At 41.2% G+C, this 25378-nt stretch overlaps 1 protein-coding gene across 5 annotated transcripts in view; it reads right to left on the bottom strand.

Moving 5' to 3' along the window:
• The window catches only part of Nbas (NBAS subunit of NRZ tethering complex), a 307505-nt gene that overhangs the window by 92228 nt on the left and 189899 nt on the right, over positions 1 to 25378 (bottom strand). For all 5 annotated transcript variants that reach the window (XM_060366017.1, XM_060366025.1, XM_060365995.1 and 2 more), the window contains 2 exons: positions 9904 to 10133; positions 5943 to 6053 (listed from right to left, as the gene is read on the bottom strand). In XM_060366017.1, coding sequence (XP_060222000.1) covers positions 5943 to 6053; positions 9904 to 10133 — 341 coding nt within the window. The remainder of the gene's footprint in view (positions 1 to 5942; positions 6054 to 9903; positions 10134 to 25378) is intronic.

The following is a 25378-nucleotide window of genomic DNA, read 5'->3' as shown; positions in this document are numbered from 1 at the left end:
TGGGTGGACCAAGGAGACATTTTTAAGGAACACTAAGACTATACCCTAAAGCAAAGAAAAGCATTCCTGTTATTCTACTGGTTAACTTTCCAGTGGCACTGGCTTAACTAATAAAAGATACCCTATGGCAAATTGCTCAACCTGGCTGTCAATGAAAGTATGCTGGACTTTGTGTCACTAGCATACAACATGAGAATTTTTCCTGTGCTGCAAATCTGTCTAAACAATTGTCAAGCTATATTTTAGGTAATTGGACTGGATAATTCGATACTACGATGGAGCAGCTGAGAGTGGCCATTGTCACAGTAAATTCTACCAGAGTGGACGCAGGACTAGCCACAGGATTATCAACATGGATTGCTGCAGCCATGAATCATCTGAAGGAATGGGCGGGCATAGGAGCGTTAGCAGGCCTTCTGGTGTTGGTCTCCTTGGTTTGCCTGTGGTATATATGCAAGATTAGAGTCTCACAACAGTGTGATGCAGCCATGATCATTCAGGCCTTTACAGCCATTGAAGCAGGACATTCTCCCCAAGCATGGTTGGATACCATAAAAAGCTAAAATGATACGCTCAGGATGCGAGGCTAAGCACTGCACTCAGGGTCAGCCGCTTTCGACCCAGAGAAGAGCATGTCTGATTGCATGGGGTTGATGCCCCAGGTCCCGCCTCTGAGAAAAAGGTATCGGACGGGTCTGACGCTCTTTGGGTGGATGACACCTAAATGAACATCAGTACAAAGTCCCAATTTATTTCTAATATCAGAGATCAGACCTCTACTCTTGCCTGATGCATCTAAAACAAAAAGGGGGAACTGTAGAGAGCTGCGGAATGCTATGCCTTAAAGATGGAGCTGGTTTCCGCCTTCCACCTTCCCGATGGTGAGTGCTCTCTGTCACGAACACCTCCACATTTGGCTAAGGCCGAGGATCTGGCTTGCTTCCATGTATGTGGACCTATCTGCATTGCCCATGTGGCACGCTGGGGTTGGCTACCCAGAGGCTATTTAAGCTGTGGGCTGGCTTTCTCCAGGGTCCGAGGATTGTTCAAAGTTCCTGAATAAACTGCATTGAAAAAAAAAATGTTGGGCAACCTTGATAGTATTTACAAGGCTGATTTCTAATAAGCAGTTAGTGTGTTTGATTAAGTAGTCAGGCAAAGTGCTGCCTTCTAAGCAAGAAACAGAGTCCCAAACAACACTTGGTAAATCAATATTAAGTGCCTTGCCACTCACAAGTAATGATGCCAGGAGGTAACGATTTCCTGCTTTGTAATTGCTGTGCATCTGCATAATCACACCGCTCTCAGGTATAATGATATGCCAGGAACAGCCTTGCATGATCCTCGATTGCCTGATAATTTGTAATATATTCACAGACCAAAGACTCATCCTGTTTGTGTAGACAACACCCCTTATGTAACATTCAATGAAACAGAAGACACATAATGAAAATGCTATGGGGTGTTTAAAGCACCACATACACCACAGAAAATATTTATTTAAACATATGACTGTGCCTGAGAACTGGTGAATTCAGGACAATATTTACTAGCCATAACACCATTGCCATGGAACAATCTGATAAAAGCTCAAATGAAGATGTTCACATTTAAATGACTAATACAAATTACACATGTTAGGTCATAAAGAACTTTTGGCCCTTCAATAAGATTTGACCCCCTCAGCTCTCCTTTCTATTCTTGGAACATTCTAGACATGGTTTCCTATCAGGAAGAATCCTGTTTTCATGTCTCTTTCCTCCTCTTCCTCTTTGCACCTTTTGCTAGACATCCCACCAAGACATGCAGGAGGTCCTCAATGCCTGTCTGTCTTAGTTAGGTTTTTACTTTTGTGTTGACCAAAGGCAACTTAGGGGGAAGGAGTTTATTTCATTTACAGTTCCATATAACAGTTCATCACCAAAAGCAGTGAGGGCAGGAACTCAAATGGGGCAGGAGCTGATACAGAGGCTTTGGGGGGGGGTTGCTGCTTACTGGCCTGTTCCTTGTGGCGTACTCAGCCTGCTTTTTTTTAAATTATTATTATTAATTACACTTTATTCATTTTGTATCCCCCCATAAGCCCCTCCCTCCTCCCCTCCCGATCCCACCCTTCCTACCCTTTCTGCATGCATGCCCCTCCCCAAGTCCACTGATAGGGGAGGTTCTCCTCTCCTTCTTTCTGATCTTAGACTATCAGTTCTCATCAGAAGTGGCTGCATTGTCATCTTCTGTGGCCTGGTAAGGCTGCTCCCCCCTCAGGGGGAGGTGATCAAAGAGAAGGCCAATCAGATTAGGTCAGAGGCAGTCCCTCTTCCCATTACTATGTAACCCACTTGGACACTGAACTGCCATAGGCTACATCTGTGCAGGGGTTCTAGGATATCTCCATGGATAGTCCTTGGTTGGAGTATGAGTCTCTAGGAAGTTCCCTGTGTTCAAATTTTCTTGTTCTGTTGCTCTCCTTGTGGAGTTCCTGTCCTCTCCAGCTCTTGCTAATTCCCACTTCTTACATAGAATTCCATTCACTTTGCCCGCCAGTTGGCCATAAGTCTCAGTGTCTGCTTTGATAGTCTGCAGGGTAGAGGCTTTCAGAGGCCCTCTGTGGCAGGTTCCTAGGTTGTTTCCTGTTTTCTTCTTCTGGCTTTCAGAGGCCCTCTGTAGCAGGTACCTAGGTTGTTTCCTGTTTTCTTCTTCTTCTGATGTCCATCCTCTTTGCCTTTCAGGATGGGGATTGAGCATTTTAGTTAGGGTCCTCTCTTTTGCTTAGTTTGTTTAGATGTACCGATTTTAGTGGGTTTATCCTATGTTGTATGTTTATATGAGTGAGTATATACCGTGTGTGTCTTTTTGCTTCTGGGACAACTCACTCAGGATGATCCTTTCCAGGTCCCACCATTTACCTGCAAATTTCATAATTTCCTTATTTTTCATTGCTGAGTAATACTCCATTGTGTAGATGTACCACAGTTTCTGCATCCATTCTTCAGTTGAGGGGCATCTGGGCTGTTTCCAGCTTCTGGCTATTACAAATAAGGATGCTACAAACATGGTTGAGCAAATGTCCTTTTTGTGTACTTGAGCCTCTTTTGGATATATGCCTAGGAGTGGTATGGCTGGATCTTGAGGAAGCGCTATTCCTAGTTGTCTGAGAAAGCGCCAGATTGATTTCCAGAATGGTTGTACAAGTTTACATTCCCACCAGCAGTGGAGGAGGGTTCCCCTTTCTCCACAACCTCTCCAGCATGTGTTGTCACTTGAGTTTTTGATGTTGGCCATTCTGAAGGGTGTAAGGTGAAATCTCAAGGTTGTTTTGATTTGCATTTCCCTAATGGCTAATAAGGTTGAGCATTTCTTTAAATGCTTCTCTGCCATTCGATATTCCTCTACAGTGAGTTCTCTGTTCAGCTCTGTTCCCCACTTTTTAAGTGGATTACTTGGTTTCTCAGCCTGCTTTTTTATAGAATCCAGGACCACCTTCTCAGGGATGGCACCACCCACAATAGGCTGAGCCCTCCCGCCACTGAGCACTAATTAAGAAAATGCCTTACAGTCAGATCTTTTGGAGGCATTTTCTCAATGAGAGTCCTTCCTTTCACATAACTCCAGTTTGTGTCAAGGTAACATAAAACTGGGAGGACACTGTGCTCATTCTTTTGAAATGCAGCTGTCCCAGCTCCAACTGCCACCTCACCCTATCCTCTTCAGGTACAAGTCACTGTTCTATCCTGCTTGACCTTTGTAGATTTCCCTGATTTGCTCAGGGATGCTACCATGCAACAGGAGAACCCACAGACCTTCCCCTTACTGCTCCTCCCTCTACATCCTTACTAACCAGAACACTAAGTACAGCTATTTTGTCTTTCAAGGGTTTTTAAAACTATCTCTTGCCTCTTCAATACTTTCAAAACCCTTCTACAAGCTGGGGTCACCTGTTTTCAGGGGTATGCCTACAAGAGCTCCTTATCTGTGCTGGATTCCACACTATCTTTCTTCCACACACTGACCAAAGAGATCTTATCAAAGTCAAAATTTGGTCTTTATTTTTTTTTTTAGTTTTTTAATATAATTGTTTTATTTATTACAATTTATTCACTTTATATCCCAGCCGTAGCCCCACCCTCATCCCCTCTCAATCCCACCCTCCTTCCCTCCCTCCCTCCCTCCTTCATCTCCTCCTATGCCCTTTCCACAGTCCACTAATAGTGTAGGACCTCCTCCCCTTCCACCTGATCCTAGCCTATCAGGTCTCATCAGGACTGGCTGCGTTCTCTTCTTCTGTGGCCTGGTAAGGCTGTTCCCCACCCCTGAGGGGGAGGTGATCAAAGAACCAGCCACTGAGTTCATGTCAGAGACAGCCCCTGCTCCCCTTACTAGGGAACCATTTGGAGACTGAGCTGCCATGGGCTACCTCTGTGCAGAAGGTCTAGGTTATCTCCATGAATGGTCCTTGGTTAAAGTATCAGTCTCAGAAAAGACCCCTGGGCCCAGATTTTTTGAATCTGTTGATCTCCTTGTGCAGCTCCAGACCCTTCCAGGTCTTTGTATCTCCCCCTTCTTTCATAAGATTCCCTGCACTCTGCCCAAAGTTTGGCTATGACCATAGGCTATTTAAGCATTTGAGTGAAATAAAAGGTGAAAAGAAAATGACCAAAGTTTGGCTATGAGTCAATGCCAATGGTCTTTTCTAGGGCCTGAAAAATGCTGCATTTAGGACAGCATTTACCATCTATAATAGCATTATCACAGTATAATTTGATATACGCTTAGAATGTAGATAATAGTATTTCAGTGATTAACAAAATTTTCAGAAGCTACACCATAAGCACAGCATTGTCTAGTTCTTACTTCTCACACACATTTAGTCCAGACTTCTGGCCTCATTCACATTGATTCTCTGCAAGGCCTTCAGACTTAACACTTTGACTAGGAAATCAAAGGACCTCTGTGCTTGCTAAAACATCTATGGCAGCTCCCTAAGAACAGTAGGCTATTTAAGCACTTGAGTGAAATAAAAGTGAAATGAACAAATTTTGACTTTGATAAGAACTCTTTGGTCAGTGTGTAGTAGCAAGATAGTATGGAATCCAGCATAGGTAAGGAGCTCTTATAGAAATAGCAAAATGGCTCCCTTCCCTTTGCAGTATAGTTAAGCCTGACTCAATACTGAGATCTCAGCTTGTAAGAGCCCATATTGAATTGCCCTAATGAAATACTCAGAGAAGACGGCTTCATAATAAAGTGTATTCAGATCGCAGACCTATAGGCTCAAGGCCTTCTTACTCATAGAATCCTACGTCTGCCAGAGCATTGCAGGGTGAAGGAAAGGCAGCACATACTGTCTACACTGTCTTATCTCTCTATATACAGAATGGAGAAGCTCCAGTCTTACGACCTTATCCAATCCCAATTGCCTCCCCAATGCTGATCTAAAAACCATAGCAGGATTACATTACTACCCATTTATTGTCTCCCAGTGGGATTAAACTTCAACAAGTAAACACTTGGGGGCTACCCAAACCACAGCACAGGTCCAAGGTTACACTCAGGAAAGCCTTCCCTAACCACTCTACCTTCCTAATTGTACTTATTTAGAGCATAAATAAGTTTTACTTTCCTACTTGCCTAAGTCATTATTCAATTATCATCTAACTCTCACTACAGTCTCTAAGTTCCAAGGCAACAAGATGCCCACTCTTATTCCCACTACTAAATCGCCACTGCCAACAGATTATGAATGAACATATCAATACACAGGAAAGTGTCTAACTCAGAGCTCTGACAGAAAATAAATCTTATGGGCTATTGGAAAAGGAAAACCTATGCCAAGATATCTTACTATACAGCTAACAGGAACACTGACATTGTATAGTTTTAATATTGTTCTGAACTAGTCTGAAGAGACAAGCATGGACATTAATAAGCATACGAACTGTACTTACCCACTGTCACTGAACAGGAACTCCAAATGGGTCATGAAGACTTCCCACTGTGAGATATTGTATCGCTGTGCCAGGGAAAGAGCAATGCTGTAGACATTTTCCTCTAGGGTTCTTCAGGGTTGTTCACCAAACAAAGGGAAGGAAAGAAAAGAAAAAAATTCTCTTCACATACAGTTGTGTTAGGAATGGCAGCACAGTCCTCCCTAAAACAGCTCTTGAGAACACACTAGAATAACTCCTTAGCTCCTGTCCACGGTGCTCCAAGGCAGGTTACATGGACCTGTCTGCCAGTGGCTCCCCATCAAGGGTAATTCTCACCAGTGAGGAAACATTCTAATTGCCACAAATAGGGTGGAATTTGTGGTTAGAAGCCAGGTATGAAATGGAGTATCCTGCAAAGCACAGGCTGGCCTTCTCCAAGTCAGAATTGCCCAGTCAAATGGCAAAAATTAAGGGAAAAAAAATAAGAATTCTGATTTAGGTTCTAGCCTACAGGTGGTATTTGAAAAGCATGGAAGTAAACTATAAAAAAAAAATGTACATTTCTACATTGTCAGGTATTGTGCCATTTCAGTCATAAAAACAAGCAAGATGTTTCTGGAACACATAGCCTAGTAGGGAATGAGACATGAGATACCAAATACATCATGGGTAGGTTCTTTAAAGTTCCAAAATATTGTGAGAATTGGGATTAAGAGTAATCAATCTAAACTGAAGAATGAAGAATAAGCAAGAGTTAACTAAGCAAAAGTGCCAACACCCCGGTCTGACTGATTTCGGGTACATGAAGCAAGCAGATCATACCCGGGGGGGAGGGGAGAGGAGGCAGGGGGAAGCACACAATCCTCAGAGTCTGAAACTTTTTCAGTAACCAGCAAAGAACTTCAGGAAGGTTTAAGGTAGGAAATGGCATTACCAGAAGAAGGGACATAAAGAATGCCAGGAAAATAGTTCAGAAAAGTAACATGAAGGCTACTGCGGGAATCAGACTTTCCCAATGCAGAGAAAGAGAAGATAGAATTCTTGGATGGAAGGGTCTTGGTGCAACCACAGCAGCAGCAGCAGTGAAATAAGTTACAGCCAGGATGACACCTCTAGTTGAGTGAGTCACGGCACTTGTGTGTTTCTTTAGTTAGGGGTTTGCAAATGCTTTCAAGAAAGGGCCCCTAGTGAGTTCCTTAGCACAGCTTCTGTATTGTATCTGTATCCATCTTCTTTTGCATCCTTTTGGGATTCTTGTTTGTTTTTCTATAATTTTGTAAAAGTAGAAGGTTATTCTTTTCTCACAGACTACAAAAGAAAAATATTCAAGGCTATGTGTGTTAACCCATAAAATACATTACTATCAGTTGAACAGTTTTCTAATTAAGTACAGGCCCTATGTAATGAAATGAGAAACCACTGGGGAACATTACCAATGAACCCTCTATGTTATGGGAACTTAGCAGAGGGACATGTTAGATACAAATTGGTGTGTATGTGTGTATATATTTGCGTGAAGTGATGAGAATGTAGCCATACATGGTATATGTGAGTTCGGAGGGCAATCTCAGGAGCCGGTCCCCAGGTGCTTTACACCTTTTGTGTCAAGGTATCTCACTGGCCTGGGTCTTTGTCACATAGGTAAGGGTAGCTGTCCATAAGCTTCCAAGAATCTGGCTGTCTCTACCTCTATTTTCACCATCGCTGAGATTGTAAGAAAATGTCAACATGTCTGGCCTTTTTATACAGGCTCTAGGGAATCAAACTCAGGTCCTCAAACATACAAGGCAAGCACATACCAACTGGGCTGTTACTCCAGCACTGCATTCGTATCTTTATCACTTCATGAAGATGAGAAGAAAAATATTATGTTATACCCTCTTCAGAGATACCCTGCTTGACTCTGAGAATATTTTCACAAAGACATGCAGACAATACAAGACAAATGCAACAGGCCTACAAAGTTCAACAGGTTAAGAAGAAGGGTCACACTGTGCAAAAATGAAGAAAGAGTGGCAAAAACAAGGAAAAACTGTTTTTCAATACTGCCTTAGATATTAGGATTTCCAGCAAGTTAGAAACGGCAAAGCTCAAACCGTGCTGAAACTATGAGGCATTTTGAACAAGCCATCCAAAGACTGTAGTGTATTTTTCTAAGCAGCAGAATATAGAATACACTATTATATATTTATCAAAAGCATGTATTTGTCCTTGAGGACACATTTCACATAGCATATGCAAGTTACATACTTATGCAAAAACTCCAGCAAAATGTTATTAATAAAATAAGGTGCTCCTTACATTATAGAAATGTATTCTGCATAACTGTCTCATAAGAAACTATCAACATTGCATAGAGGATTACAAATGCCCAAAGGAAAAGTACACCATATCTAGAATAAGAAATCCTGGCTGTGTGGCCTCAAACAATTCCTGAAAATCTAGTTTCTCAGATTCTTCTTCCAGAAGCAAAGAATCCTGGCTACACATTTTCTTAGGGTACTGTAAAATCAGACAGTAAATGACTCTAAACTTGACCTTTTGGGATAAATGATGAAGAGGCCACTTTTTAATTGAGACTGGCAAAGGCTTTCCCCACTAGCTTTCCTTTGACATCCCTATGCCCTGTCTTACCTCAGAGAGAATCCAGACACCTCGGAGAGGAAAGAGGTCCAGGATGATACAGTTACCAGAGAATGGCAAAACTTTGCCATTTTCTTAAGGATTTAAAGGATAATATTGAATGATAACTTACGAATACCATAATCAAAACCATTTTTGGTATTTCAGAGTAATTTCTCAGAAGACATGAGTACCCAGTCAGTATACACACAACCATAGTTTGAAGACAACAATTCTAAGCTGCATGGCATGCATGTGCTTCCTTGAGAATAGAAATAGTATACAAGAAGGCACATCATGTTGTGGTAGAGATGTGACATCTTTAAAATGTGACAGACCCAGATTAAGATCAAACTTATAGATGTTAACACCCGTGTAAACTTGGGTCACTGGCCATCCCCAGCCAGCATATTTTTATCATTTAGTAAATGCAGATAAGAATATTTTTATATCACAGGGCTGCCTATGCGATGGAAGGCTTCAGATGAAGCCTGTAGAGCACCACACCTAACACTTCCATGTGCTCCATGGTGAGTACACAATAGCTGTATGGAGGTGTTAAAACCAATTTCTACATAGTAACCACATGGGTGATCACACTTCTCCCTTCCTCTGGACAGTATATGCTACTCACATGATCTAAGTTACTAAGATACAGCACACCAGCAATAAAACACAAGGGAATTTCTTCCCTCCATTCCCAGAGAGCCACTCTTGCAACTGGGCTTAAGGTGTATCACCTTCTTACACAGGGACTGCTCTTCACTCAGAAAGGCAAAGGGGAGCTTGTCCCTGCTCTGTACAAAGACTGGGCTAGATAATGGCTTCTTTCTCAGGATGTAGGCATTTGTCTCTACAACACTGGACCTTCTGGAATGAGGACAACTATATCTCTAAACACACTGAAAAATACTGATTCTATGTACTTTGAAAAGTTAAGATTCTAAACCAAGTGTACGAGGAAATATCACTTTTAAAGTTCCATCACAGGAACCATCCTTCCCACCCAAGCCACTGCCCATGTCTCTAGAACAGAAATAATTCAGGAACTGGGTTACCAGACACATAAGAAGGTAAGAGCAAATAATAAAATTCCCACCCCACCCACTGCTATTACATAAATTTAAGTCTGTGTCTACTGATCTGTGTACTATCCATTGCTTACAGCACTGGGGCAGTCTGTAAGTCTGTAAGACTGTGTAAGTCTGTGTCTTCTGATGTGTCTCCTCTCCACTCCTCACAGCACTGGGAAAGCTGGAGAAAATCCTGCGGTAGCAACTGTGGGTGCTAATCTACGAATTCAATTCAGTCTTCTGCCTTCTGAACCCATGCCTCCGGAGATAAAGTGACTCCTTACTCTGCAAGGCCCAGGATGGTTTCTCTTTTGTACTGGTCATCGGCAGTAAACCGCTGAACGTCCACACCCTTCCGCAGGCCCTGGAGCAGCTGGGCCTGGGTGAAATCCAGGAGACGCTCGTTGTAGTAGTGCAGCTGCTTGGTCAGAGACAAGAGGTCTTCAGGCCAGGCTTCGTGTCCATGTTGAGCCACGTGCCTGTTAACAACCTTGATTAACTCTTTGGGATCAACCTGTGAAAGTTGAAAAAATACATTTTATATTATATAAATATGAGCAAGTATGTAAAAAGAGCAGAACACAGCTCCTGGGAATCTGTATACAACTTCCCAGGGCTTGGTACATTTAATCATAGCCACCTAAAGGCCAAGTGCAAAGGTGGCTCTTTGAATACCTCAAAGAAAGGACCCAGAGCTGAGCTTACAGACTTTTTGGACTCCTGCTTTTACTTTTTTTTCCAATCATAAAAATTTCTAAACAATTTAAAATTAATATTTTCAACTATCATATACCTATATCACATTTTTATCCTAAATGGCTGATCTCTTTTAATAATTCACTCTGGGAAGAAATTCTCCTCCTTATTGCCTCTGGATACATTCTTGTGCTCACCACAAATGCTCTAGGTAAGACTGGTATAGTTCAGAAACCTCACTATAGAAAGTTAGATAGCAAAGGAGAAAAATGTGTTCTTTGGGGATAGGTTAGAAAAACAAAAATAAAAAACTACTCTAGCTTGCAAAGTCAAAGACACTTCTAGACATATAAAAAAGTATACAAAAGTCATTTTTTATAAAACTGCTTGATTTGGGGCTCAAAGGGACATGGGGCCCATGTTTTTTGGCAGCTTCTTGAAAGGCAACAACATTATTCAAATAGAATAAAACAGAAAATCCAACAGATGACAGGTCAGGTGAATGAGTGATTAAGTGTTTATATTTATTTATTGTAAATATATGTAAGCTGGTCTAAGAATCAATAAGGTAAAACAGGCTCAGCCGTGATTTTGGAATTACAAATAATATAACACTATACTGACATTAATTCACTCTGTCCTGATTTCAAAGAGACATAGTACATATTTTAAAATAAGTTTGAGAGGAAAAAACCTATCTTTGGTTCTCTGAACTCCATTCCTAATGATGATAAGCTGTCAGCATTTTTAACATGAAAACCCACTATTCTGAGCTACACAGGAGATTTGTCAATGTGAGTCTATTCAACCAAGCCAGGCCTGACAGTCTCTCTCTTCCTCCTATAATGGAACAATGTGGAGATAACTAAAAACCAATTAGAGAAATCCTGGATTCCAACAGGTGGACTTAAGTAAAAGTTAACTAATAGATCTTAGATTCTAAGTCTATATAAATATTTGGTCATAATCTCAAAAAATGACATTAAATTCTACCACAGGAAGCCACATGAACATTTTTAAATTCATTCAAGATGCATTTTTTTTTTCAATGCAGTTTATTCAGAAACCTTGAACAATCATCTGACCCTGGGGAAAGCCAGCCCACAGCTTAAATAGCCTCTGGGTAGCCAACCCAGGCGTGCCACGTGGGCAATGCAGATAGGTCCACATACATGGAAGCAAGCCAGATCCTCAGCCTTAGCCAAATGTGGAATTGTTCGTGACAGAGAGCACTCACCATCGGGAAGGTGGAAGGCGGAAACCAGCTCCATCTTTAAGGCATAGCATTCCGCAGCTCTCTACAGTTCCCCCTTTTTGTTTTAGACACATCAGGCAAGAGTAGAGGTCTGATCTCTGATATTAGAAGTAAACTGGGACTTTGTACCGATATTCATTTAGGTGTCATCCACCCAAAGAGCATCAGACCCGTCCGATACCTTTTTCTCAGAGGCGGGACCTGGGGCATCAACCCGCATGCAACCAGACATGCTCTTCTCTGGGTCCAAAGCGGCTGACCCTGAGTGCAGTGCTTAGCCTCACATCCTGAGCGTAACATTTTAGCTTTTTATGGTATCCAACCATGCTTGGGGAGAATGTCCTGCTTCAATGGCTGTAAAGGCCTGAATGATCAAGGCTGCATCACACTGTTGTGAGACTCTAATCTTGCATATATACCACAGGCAAACCAAGGAGACCATCAAGATGCATTTTTAAAAGAGATATAATGCTTCTATGTTACTCCTTAATACTTACCACCACTGCCATTTTAGTTTTACTTTATCATCTGAGAGTATTCAATCCCAGTGATTATTTTGCTGAACTTTCTTTGGTTAGTTACTTCAATATTAAAATAAGTCTCTCCCTCACTTAAATTGCTTAGAAATAATCTGAAATATCTCCAATGTTTAAAATCAGTAGCCTCCACAATTGAAGTTTGCATAGAACATAAAACCTTTGTTCCTATGTTCTTTTTTTTTTTTTTAAAGGTGGGAAGGGGATTACCTGATGAAAAATGCACTACAAGCATGTATCCAGCTACTCTACAGATGCAACCTCCTAAGACAGACAATAAAACAAGCACAGGTAAGACGGCCAGACATGATGAGATTGGGATGCCACAGGAAGACAGAATGTGTCAGAGAAGTCTTCTCAGAAGACTTTATAGCTAGCCCATCTTCAGATAATGGTAGCGGAAAGGCCCCAAGGATCCTCCCGTAGTGGTGCATGCACCAGCACTTCAGAGGCAGAGGCTGGTGGATTTCTGAGTTCAGGTCAGCCTGCTTTACAGATCGAGTTCTAGGACAGCCAAGGCTACCCAGAGAGACCCTGTCTTGAAAACCCAAAGGCTCCAAGGAATAAGAAGTATAGTTTAGCAAAGGTTAGAAAAGTATATTCTAAGGCCTAGACTATAAAGAACCACTGAATGAATAAATAAATTTTGGAGTTGTGTGGGAATCAGCTGTGTGGTGGTTACGATTGTCAACTTTAGGGAATGCTGATACACCTCTAGGCATGTCTGTGAGAAAGTCTCTAGGTTTAGTTAATTAGGGTATGAAAACCTACCATAAATGTGGGTAGCACCAGTCCATGGACTAGGACTCACATACTGAACATGTGAAGAAAAAGAGCTAGATGCCAGCACAGTATTCCTCTCTCACTCCCTGACTGTGGCTGCAATGTGACTAATTGCCAACATGCATTTCCCACAGTAATGGTGGTACCTTCAAATTGTAAACCAAAATGAACCTTCCCTTCCTCAGGTTACTCCTGTCAGGCATTTTATCACAGCAAAAGAAAAATAGCATAAACTATATGTAGCAATGTATCTGGCAATAGAAACAGGCAAAAAATGAAACATGTTTCAGCTTTCCCAGTGCTTATGGTTTATATGTTATTTCCTTTTACCTGTAGAATGTTTTACATATAACTCTGAACTTTCTGCCAGGAATATACCTCCCTGTGGAGGTACCTAGTGATATCTATCAGTATCTACAAACAATACTCATGGGCTACACATACTTTCTGCACCTTCCCGCAGGATGTGTGCACTGCCTCTTGGCAGAAAGAATGACATACTTATTCCTAAGGCACAATATCATTTAACACCACAGCTACATTCTCTTGCTCTAATGCATTTTATGACACAAGCCAAAGGACATATAGTGAACTAAAGTCCAAAATGGAAGCACACAGATGAATAACATGATAACAAACATGAATATTACATTATATATACAGCCTCTAATTTGTATCCTGCAGGAAGTTTCAAAGTGCACATGCAATCTTGATCACATAAGGCAATCAATAAAATCATGTGGCACCATGATGTAAGCAGACATGCAGAAGTTAGCAGCTAAATGACCTTGTAACAGCTGGTTCACTCTCAACTTCACTATACTGACTATAAACCGGAAGCAATGATAAAACAGCTCTCATAGCAGTGAGAAGCCAAAGAGAAAATGTGCAAACCAAGTCTGGTTTGAAGCAAGAGCTCCAGGAATAATAAAGAAAAAGACAAAACAAACAAACTAACAAAAAAACCCAAACCAAACTAACAAATAAATAAAAAGAGGAATGTAGAACTTGCTGAAAGATTTTTTTAAAGCCTTCCTGTAATTGCTCTTGTGTTATGTCATTTATGCTTCCCTTCTCTCATTACATCATAGTTTCTTCATGAGACATCTGAACATGTCATAAAACCATCTTTTCTACACAACAAAATCTCCAATAGAAATAAGGTGCACGGCAAAGTGTTCTGGGCTTTAAGTCAGCAGTTCCACTTTATATTTTAATTCCTCACCTGTTAGAGGGACAATTTGGAGTTCATTTCCTATTTCTTCACTATGAAAAACTGTCAGTCAACACCCTCCTCAATTTGTTGGAAAGCACAAATAAGGAATGTTTAAAATTTGTATTACTTCTTTGAAAATTTTGTATATGTTTCGAACATATCTAGCCTTCCTTCTTCAGGTCTTTCCAAATCTAACCCTCTTCTATTCCCATGCAATGCTTTCTGTGTTAATTTGTGCTTCCCAAATAGTTGTGAGTATGTAGTCTTCCAGAGCTTTTTCCAACTCATCCAAGGACTCATCCAAGGTTATGCACGTAAGAGAAGGTACACCTGTCCTTTCCCAACTTTGAATGACTCCTTGGCTGGGGAAGGAAGCTTATGGAATGCTCCCTTCTGTAGGCTGGAAACCAGTCTCCTCTGGGCTTCTACAGGTCATGTGTACACTGTCACCACCACTGGGAGACCCTCCATAATAGTCACCCACTGCCTCTAGTTCTGACACGATTTCCACCTCTCCCAGTGATCCCCAGGCCTCTGGAAGACAGTGTGTAACACATAATTCTTTGAGGGCTCAAAGTTCTGAAATCTTATTCTCTGGACCTTGGCAGATGTGAATCTCTGTGTTGGTCATCTACTCGGTGTCAGGTCTCCGTGTGCAAACAGATGCTCCTCTGTTAAAGCACTCCATTCTCTACTGTCTTATGAAACCATGTTACTTTCAAGGAATTAAAAACTACTGGTTCACAAAAAGGTACAAATGGCAGTTCACAGTCTGAAGGAAAGTTCACTTAAGAATCAGAGGCTGCCAGTCCTGGGAATTCCTGGAGGGAAAAACTGATTTCCTTTTTTGATACTTCTGATTTCTACAGTTTCTACTTCTTCTTCAGTTTCTACAAAGGGGAAAGAGCAGGGCTTCACCAGATAGTCACATTTCTAAGATTAACATCCTATGAGTATATAGGAATTCAAACCTTAAATAAAATAAATACTTGCAGACACCTCCAGGTGTGGAAATGAGGATATATAGCTCTCCTGTACGCTTCTGCTAAATATTCAGAACTGCTTTCTGTGTAAGAAAATAATTTTCAGAACAACAAATTATCACTAATAGATTCCCATACAGTTTAAACACTTAATCTCTCCTTCTATGCAGAGAAACTCACCCTGTGTTTTTATTTTTATCTCACAATTTTCTATATCAAATTTATTCACTTTACTGATGACATATTAAAGACTAAAAACCCTATATTCAAGCCTTCTGAGTGGAAAAATCCAAGACTTCGTACGCCTATGCTGAGTCTCAGCTAATAGGCCAAACTGGGGAAGAGGTGTCTCTCTTTTTTTTTTTCTTTTCATTTATTTCTTTTTATTTATTACAATTTATTCAATTTGTATCCCTGCTGTAGCACCCTCCATCATCCCTCCCAATCCCACCCAATCTCCTCCTTGGACTCCCATTCCCTTCCCCAAGTCCACTGAGAAGGGAGGTCCTCCTCCCCTTCCATCTAACCCTGGCCTATCAGGTTTCATCAGGACTGGCTGCATTGTCTTCCTCTGTGGGCTAGGAAAGCTGGCCCCAGGGGGAGGTGATCAAAGAGACAGCTACTGAGTTCATGTCAGAGACAACCCCTGTTCCCATTAGTATGGAACCCACTTGGAGACTGAGCTGCCATGGGCTACATCTGTGCAGGGGTTCTAGGTTATCTCTATGCATGGTCCGTGGTTGGGGTATCAATCTTAGAAAAGACCCCTGGGACCAGATTTTCTGGTTCTGTTGCTCTCCTTGTGGAGCTCCTGTCCCCTCCTGGTCTTTCTATCTGCCCTTTTTTCAGAACATTCCCTGCACTCTGCTCAAAGTTTTGGGGAGAGGTATTTCTTAAGACCATCTCTGTGTTAAGTGGGTGGGGCGCTAAGAACTCTGTGGAGGCACGTAAGCTGCTGATTAGAAATGGAAGAGTCTGACACCTACGAGCAACACCTTTGATAAGAAAGCATCATTTACATTTTGTATCCAGGGAAGGCTCTATCTTAAAACTTTAGGACAAGTGTATACACAGTGCCCCCTACACATAAATGAGACTAGCGACTAGAGTCCTTTCACCAGTGACAGAGTACTGTCACTCTATAGTATAGGTAAAGCTGTTTTCATACCTGCATGTAACAGTGAGTGTGGGAGCTCATAAACATTTACAGCAAAGTGGTTGGATATAAATTAACTAAAAAAAAAAAAAAAAAAAAATGTAGCCCTCCGGTATACAAAAGACAAAAAGACAAATAGGCTGAGAAAGAAATTAGGGAAACAACACCCTTCACAATAGCCACAAAAGACATAAAGTACATTGGTGTAACTCTAACCAAGCAAGTCAAAGACTTGTATAAAAAAAAAAAAATTCAAGTCTCTGAGGAAAGAAATTGAAGAAGATATCAGAAGATAGAAATACCCCCAAAGCTCATGGAACAGTAGGATTAAAATAGTGAAAATGGCCATCCTGCCAAAAGCAATCTGCAGATTCAATGCAATTCCCATCCAATTACCAGCACAATTCTTTACAGAGCTTGGAAGAAAATTTCTCAACTTCATATGGAATAACAAGAGACCCAGAATAGCTAAAACAATCCACTATAATAAAAGAGCTTCTGGAGGTATCAGCACCACTTATCTCAAGTTCTACTATAGACCAACAGAAATAAAAACTACATGGTAATAGTATAGACACAGACTGGTGGATCAATGGAATCAAATAGAAGACACAGAAATAAACAGACACACTTATGGACACTTGATCTTTGATAAAGGTAGCAAAACCATACAACGGAAAAAAGGTAGCATTGTCAACAAATGGTGCTGGTCTAAATGGATATCAACATGTAGACAAATGCAAATAAATCCACATTTATCACCCTGCACAAAACTAAAGTCCAAGTGGATCAAAGACCTCAACATAAAACCAGACACACTAAATCTGTTAAAAGAAAAAGTGGGAAAAAGCCTTGAATTCATTGTTATAGGAGACAACTTCCTGAACAGAACACCAACAGCACAGGCTCTAAGATCAACAATCAATCAATAGGACCTCATGAAACTGAAAAGTTTCTGGAAAGCAAAGGACACTGTCTTTAGAACAAAATGACAGCCTATAGATTGGGAAAGGATCTTCACCAACCCTATATCTGACAGAGGGCTAATATTCAGAATATATGAAAAACCCAAGAAGTTAAACAGCAGCAAATCAAGTAATCTAATTAGAAAATGGGGTACAGAGCTAAACAGAGAATTCTCAATAAAGGAATATGGAATGGCAGAGAAACACTTAAAGAAATGTTCAACACCCATAGTCATCAGGGTAATGCAAATCAAAGCAACCCATTTCACCTCACACCCATCAGAATGGCTAAGATCAAAAACTCAAGTGGCAATAGATTCTGGAAAGAATGTGGAGAAAGGGGAACCCTCCTCCATTGCTGATGGGAATGTAAAATTGTACAACCACTTTGGAAATCAATTTGGCACTTTCTCAGACAATTAGCAATAGTGCTACCTCAAGATCCAGCTATGCTGTTCCTAGGCATATAACCAAAATACGTTCAAGTATACAACAAGGACATCTGCTCAACCATGTTTGCAGCAGCTTTATTCGTAATAGCCAGAGCCTGGAAACAACCCAGATGTCCATCAACTCAGGAATGGATACGGAAATTGTGGTTCATTTACACAATGTATTACTACTTAGCAATTAAAAACAAGGAAATCATGAAATCTGCAGACAATTGGTGGGAACTAGAAAAGATCATCCTGAGTGAAGTATCCCAGAAGCAGAAAGACACACATGGCATATACTCACTTATAAGTGGATCTTAGATATATAACATAGGATAATCATACTAAAATTTGTATACTTAAAGAAGCTAAGCAAGAAAGAGGACCTGGGGTAAGATCCTTATTCAGAAAGACAAATGGGATAGACATCAGAAGAGGGAGAAAACAGGCAACAGGACAGGAGCCTACCACAAAGGGCCTCTGAAAGACTCTACCCAGCAGGGTGTTAAAGCAGAAGCTGAGACTCATAGCCAAACTTTGGACAGAGTGCAGGAAATCTTAGGAAAGAAAGGGGAAGTAGAAAGACCTGGAGGTGACTGGAGCACCACAAAGAGATCAACAGATTCAAAAAATCTGGGCCCAGGGGTCTTCTGAGACTGATAATCAAACCAAGGACCATGCATAGAGATAACCTAGAACCCTTTCAGAGATGTAGGCCATGGCAGCTCAGTCTCCAAATGGGTTCCCTAGTAATGGGAACAGGGACTGTTGTCTCTGACATGAACTCAGTTGCTGGGTCTTTGACCACCTCCCCATGAGGTGGGGCAGGCTCACCAGTCCACAGAGAAAGACAATGCAGCCATTCCTAATGAGACCTGATAGGGTAGGTTCAGATGGAAGGGGAGGAGGACCTCCCCTCTCAGTGGACTGGGGAAGGGGCACAGGAGGAGAAGAGGAAGGGCAGGCGGGATTGGGAGGGGGCTATAGCTGGGACACAAAGTGAATAAATTGTAATAAATAAAAATTTTAAAAATGAGTGTGGGAAGTTTGGGGATGGTATCTGATTTGAGCTATTTCCCAGTCTTTCCTTCTCTAAAAGCACTTAGTGCTTGGCTCCCTGAGAACACCTCTTTTGGGAATTTCTTTTTATTTTTTTTTTATTTTTATTTTTTTTGGGGGGGAATTTCTTTTTAATGGTGAACATGGCATTCTATTAATTGTCTCAGGGCAGATTTATCAGAATAACACATGCATAAATTATCAAAATATCTGTTAAGTTTAGAGACATGTTATTTTTCAATACTTCAAATAATGTTGGGGAACATAAGAAAAAGAGAACTTTTTACAAAGCCTTCAAAGAAAAAAACAAATTTACTTCTGCAGAAGAAGCAAATGAATTAGCCCCAAAGGCTTGGATTATTGGCATTTCCTCTTGATCATCAAGTTATATGGTTTCAAACTTGAAGCAATTTCTTCTATATAGTCCTCGTAAAGATTAAAGAGACAAGGTAGATGAGTGTGTTGTAAACTATAGCTGCCTATGTGGATTATTTGCTTATTGGCACTATTATTTTCTATCTCTTTCTTAAGGGACTTGGCTGGTTTATATGCTTTCTAAAATTCAACTCAAATTTCAGTAGAAATTTCCATGAGCTCATCACTTTTCTCAAAATATTCCAAGTAATTCTGATTCACTCTGATACTTTATTTAATACAAATTCATCTCTTGAAATGTAAACTTTTTAAGCTTTCAAGTGTTTTCACTTGAACATCACCTCATCCAGCAATGGGGTGACAAGAAAGCTGCTCCATCTTCTAGATGTCTGCTGTACTTCAGGGGTCATTGGCTGCAGTGCTGTAGCTGGGAAGAAACTCCAAACCACATGGCCTCCAGCACAATGCCTCACAGCACTTAGTCATTCCCCCTGTGGTCCATACCCAACCTCACACCTAACATTACTTCAGAGTTTTTGTTGTTTAGCGTGTTTTCAAACTTCCATTTCTTTCATCTCTCCAACCCACCCTGTTCTCCCTGAAGCCTGGATTGTAACTTATAAGTGTGAAAGCCTTTAGCCTCTAAGAAGACTAAAAGACTTCACTGGTAGCTTTGGAATCTTCTGTATGCAGTATTTGAAGTGATATTGTAAAACTATTGCACAGGCTGAAAAAAACTAACAGCAAAATAAGACACCAAAAATTCTAAAAGGGAAAGTGTGAAGAGTCATTCTATTTTCCTCTGAAACAGTAGCAATTTTTCAAGGGGTGAATAAAATATGGTTTCTTTAAAGAATATAGTCAAGCCACTATGAAGCCAAGGTATGCATTAGTATTAAAAAAAAAAAAAAAACACAAAAAAGTCTGCTGGCTGCCACTGCTGCACACTAGGACAAGGAATGAGTCTACTATGTTGGATGGTTTCCATGTCTTTGTAATGCTGTTTGTGAAGTTGTAAACAAGTGGTATGTTCTTCCCTTTAGGGCTGTTATTTTGAGATAATTTTCTACTTAGTATTTTCAATGAGTAGCTTAAAAGAAAACCCACACATTTCAGAAAGTCTTCCACAAAGTTTGGAATTTCATCTCTGTTGCATTTGCTTCTCTAGTCTGTAGCACTAAAGGACACGTCTCCATTTTTAACTGATATCTTTGGAGAACTTCAAAAATGACAGCAAGATCACACTTCCAAACACATTTATCACAATCACAAAGGTCAGATGTGAGTGGAAAACAAGGCACAGTGCAGTCTGTCTGAAATAGAATTGTATAAATGTGAACATTTGTGAAATATTGTTGGACAGAAATGGAAACAGATTTTACTGTATGCCACCTTCTCTACCTGCACTTTTTAGGTCATGTGTGGATTATGTATTATACATTAAAATGATAAAATTAGGGCAAATGTTATAAGAGGAAATAATTTCCTAATACTCATCTACCAATCATTACATCGAAAGTGAAAAAAGAACTGTAGGTGAGTTAGGTTGCTCCAAATGTCATCTAAAAATCCTGGTGAGTTCTGGCCCCTGCTGGTTGGCTCAGAACAACACTGCCCTTCATGAAGCACAGGCAGGAATTCTATCACTCTACCTACAAAAGCATCCCTACATGCTTAGCCACAGGGAGTAGAGAGAGCTGTGAAGACTGAGGAAGCAGAACCAAGAGGCACTGACAAGTGAATGAAAGCTAAGCTTCACTGGGTGTTGTTATGTGGAGACAACAAATTGAACCCACTCTGATTTCAATTTCCAGGATGATTCATCAGGAGTTTGTCATATTTAATTCCAAACTCAGCAGTGCCGTGTGATGCAGAGGAAGATGCTGAAAAGAGTCAAATAATGAGTCATTAGTGTGTGAAGCACTCCTGTGGAGCACTGGGGTGTACTCAATGCATCCAACTCCACTGCCTGCCTCTCCTTCCTTCCAGTCCATGCAGGGTGGACCTCACATCCACACATCTGAAGCTCCCAGCATCCTAATGTCCCAGTGCACAGCAGTCAACAAGATTGCTGAATTTATTTACATGCCAATTCACAGTCAGTACATACACACTGAGTATGTACAGGGAATTAGGTCTTAAGGATACAGAAAGCAATGGTATGTTTGCCCTCAAATACAGTCATGAGACATATAAGCATCATGTACAATATCTTAGTAATTAAAGAGTCTTAAAAATTAAAGAGTCCTTTGCCCTGAGTATACATGCAAGTAATAAGGGAGATGGGAGAAAGAGGCCAGTGTCTGTGGAAGAGGCAGGGAGGGCATCAGAGAAGTTACCTTGGCTGAGATTCGTTTATCCATAGTGGGGAGGAGACAGCTGGAGAGAAAGGATTAAATCCACATATCCAGAGAACTACACACAAGATCTCAAGTTCTGAGAAACAGAATTTCAGAACAGTTAGAATATAATCTCTGAAAGAGGTGATGTCAGGAAATAGGCCTGAAAGGATTGGGAAGAGACAACCGGTTTTCTGGGGGTTTCTCTGCCATGTGCAGGAGTTTAGATTTGATATTATAGACACAGCAGCAGATGAAAATATCCTGCTGGGAATTTCCATTAGACTTGTTTGCCAGAAAGATCACTCAGGTCCCCGCCCCCTCCGAAAAAAAAGGTAACACTCTTTCTTTTGCAAAAAAGCCAGAGTGGCAGCATGCCCAGGTAATAAGCAGAGAGACCTAACAGGATGTAGCTTCCTACTAAAGTAACCGTGAGCAAGTCACCACAGTCTGTTGAGTCATTTTCTGCAAAGAGCTGTCGTCTGCACAATGAAGCTGCTAAAAGAACCCAATGGAGGATGGATGTGACGGCATCTTAAAGCAGACAAGCGGCTGCAAGGCTCACTTGACAGTTCTGCTCTGCACTGGCAGCCCCTATGGACATGGCACCGAGCTGACTGCTGTCGCACCCCGAGTGGCACAGGACAATCTCTTAGCCAGCTAGGAAGGAATGCATCTGGACACAGATTTCACTTACCTCTACTCAGGCAACTCTTTTATGCTTTGAATTTTATACAGCAAAATTTTAAGTCCAATGCAAATACCTTGTGATAAGATACCACAGTATGTATGGCAGAACAGTGACACTTCTGAGACTTCGGTGCTGTTGTTTCCTGTCCAGAATGTTCTTCCTATCAGAAGCTGCACAGTGACACAGTGCATGCTTTACTCAAGGTCAACCTTTGCCAGTCTCTGCTGAGGCTGCTGAGTACTGCACATGCAGGCATGCACACAAACACATACTCCTCCGCGTCCCATTACTTATTTTATATTTTGCACATGATATTATGTGGTAGTTTGAGTGAGAAATAGCCCCACAAGCATGTGTATTTGAACACTTGGTCCACTAGTGGCGGCACTGTTTGAGGAGGTCATGGAACGTTCAGGAGGTGGAACAACCTTGCTAGAGGAGTGCAGCCCTGGTGCCTGCCTTTGGTAGCCTCCCTCCACTGCTAGTTGACACTCTGCTTTGTGCTCATGTGGAAGATGTGATCTCTCAGCTCCCTGCTCAGGCCTCGGGCTGCCAGGCCTCCTCTGCTATTATTCACACTCCCTCTGGAATCTGAAGCTAAAATAAACTCTTTCACAAGTAGCTTTGGGTCATGGTGTTTTACTGAAGCAGAGAAATGTAACCAATACAGAACCCTGCCCTCAGGAGGATGGAAGAATGAAATTCCTAAGTGGGGAGGTGCTTTCGAAACTGTGCACTATTGTTACCTCCAGAATACTGCCTGGCACAAAGAGGTCAGACATGAGACACTCATTGAAAACACACAGCTCAGTCTTCCAAGGTGTACTGCAGAATTACAAGCTTTCAGCCATATTCCCAGGAAACATTTGTTAACTACGCCTTCATAGTACAGGACCTGCTGGAAGCACTGGGAAATCTAAGAAACACGACAGATCATGCCTTCAAATACCTCATTAGTAATGAGTAAAAAGTATAAAACCTCTAAAAAATAGAGTGTGCAAACCATGAAGGGGCAAGCAGACGGTGAGTGTGTGAGGAATGCTTGCTCAGGTGAGATGGTACACAGTCCTGAGGATGAACCTAGTGAGGGACAGATGGGAAAGTGGGGGTTAAATTAGTCTAACTCTTTTCTACACACTCAGTAATTCTTTCAAGGGATTGTGCATGCTTAGGACTTTTGGCTTGCAGTCAGGGGGGAAAAACATAGATAACTTCTTATCAGAACTTTCCTCCAAAGAATTCTTTAGAGACTTTTTTTGAAAGTGAAACTGAGAACAGGCCACGGTGTGGCTCTGCTACAAGATTTCTCACTTTCTCAAAACTATAACTTAAAATATACATATGTATGTATATATATGTGATATATATATATATATATATGGATATATTGGGTCTATGTTTGGTTCTCTTATCTATTGTATTCATTATTCTGATCCACACCTCATATAACTATCCTTTTTAAAATTTTTTATTTTCACTTTTTTTTTTTTAACAACATCATGGATGTGTGCTTTACATATTGACCACTCTCACCTCACTAACACCTATGTCAACACTTCCTCTCCCGACAAATCTCTCTTACATGTCATGAGTTTTGTTTTCTGGCCCAAGGTTAACCTTAGCCATTTGTGTGACAGTGGGTTTGGAGTTATTGGTTGAAGCATGAAGGACTCAGCAGAATGTATACAGTGAGTCTCTTCTAGAATCCACTGATAAACAATCTTTCAGAGGTAAAAGATAAGCACCCCACAAACCCCTGCCCCTTTCCTAATTGCTGAGAAAATTGGTCTGTGCATCACCAGTGCAAATAACTATGGTTGATGTGAGTTAGTGATTGCAGTAGCTGTACTGAGACTAGGGATGGTGTTTCATAGCCCTGCACACCATCTTCCAGCTCCTATATACCACAATTCATATAACATACCCACTCCTCTCTCTTTTTAGTGATTTATTTTTATCTTTATGTATATATGCATGTCTGTATACAGAGATATGCACGTGACTACAGGTGCCTGCAGACGCCAGAAGAAGGCACTGGATATGGTAGAACTGGAGTTACAGGTGGTTGTTAGCTATCTGATGTAGATGTTGGAGACCACACTCAGGCCCCTTGGAAAAGCAGTATATGCTCTTAACCAAACAGACATCTCTTCAGCTACCTTGTACAACTTTCTTAAACAAATGGAGAAAACATCTGTAGCTCACTGAGGTCAAGCACCTTCCACCTTCCTTGTTTCATCCCAGTGGGAAAGGACAGAGACAGAGGTGACACAGGTACAGTTAGTAATAATTGGGCTAAGAGCTTTCCAATCTTTTGAATTCAAGGGAAGTACAGCACAGAGCTACACATATGGCAGGATGCTGCTTCGGTTGTGATGGTTAATTTTCGCTGTCATCTTGATTAAATGTGGAAGCTCAAGTTCTCGGAAATTACTAAATCATATTCTGAACTTATCTGTGTTTCCAGTGGGTACTAAATATGGCTGGTACTGTGCCATAGATCAAAGGTCCTACTTGAATAAGGAGGGAGAAAGGGAATTCTGTAGCATGGCCACACCCTCATTTTTCTGCTTTCCCATTGCCATGGAGGGACCAGCCTCTGCCACACACTTCTGCTGCCTTGATATTGAGTTGCTTTAAGCCCCAAACTATAGAGTCATGGGCCCAGATCTAAAACTGAACAAAGGTCAACCTTCCACCCCTTTGTTGTTGTGTCAGGTTAGTCACAGCAACTGACACAGAGACAGCACCAAAAAAGTGAGCCTGTGGCCATGAGTTGGCTTCACTGTGACTCTGAAATCTTTGGAAGCAGCGTAGAGAATGGTCTCCCCTTGCTCTTCTCCCATTCTCATTTGGAATAGGCATATTAATTCTTTTTCTACTCAACAGAGTAAGTGTGTACCTTGCTTTTCTTTTAATGGGAGCCTTCCTGAGTCTCAGGAAGACACTGGAACTTGGGACTTTGAAAACTGTTATGACTATTAAGACTATAGAGAGTCTTGGTGCTGGACAGAATGTACTCAACATTATACACCAGATGTGAATTAGTCAGGGGCTGGGGAGGAAAGTTGTGATCTAAAGAAATGTATTTGGCTCTCACACTGATCAGAAGTGGACTTATATTACACAGGCTACAAAACTAGATTGACTAAAAGAGACTAGGAGAAATCTGTAATATTCTCCCTCCCTTTGCAACTTCTGCCAATGTTCCAATTTTCAAGATGTGGGATGCCTCTCTCCAGCAATGGGGTCAACCAAATACGAACTCAAA

The sequence above is a fragment of the Meriones unguiculatus genome, chromosome 1, assembly GCF_030254825.1.
Source record: "Meriones unguiculatus strain TT.TT164.6M chromosome 1, Bangor_MerUng_6.1, whole genome shotgun sequence".
Lineage (NCBI taxonomy): Eukaryota > Metazoa > Chordata > Mammalia > Rodentia > Muridae > Meriones > Meriones unguiculatus.
The sequence above is the reverse complement of the archived record's forward strand: the minus strand, read 5'-3'. Positions and strand labels throughout refer to the sequence as shown.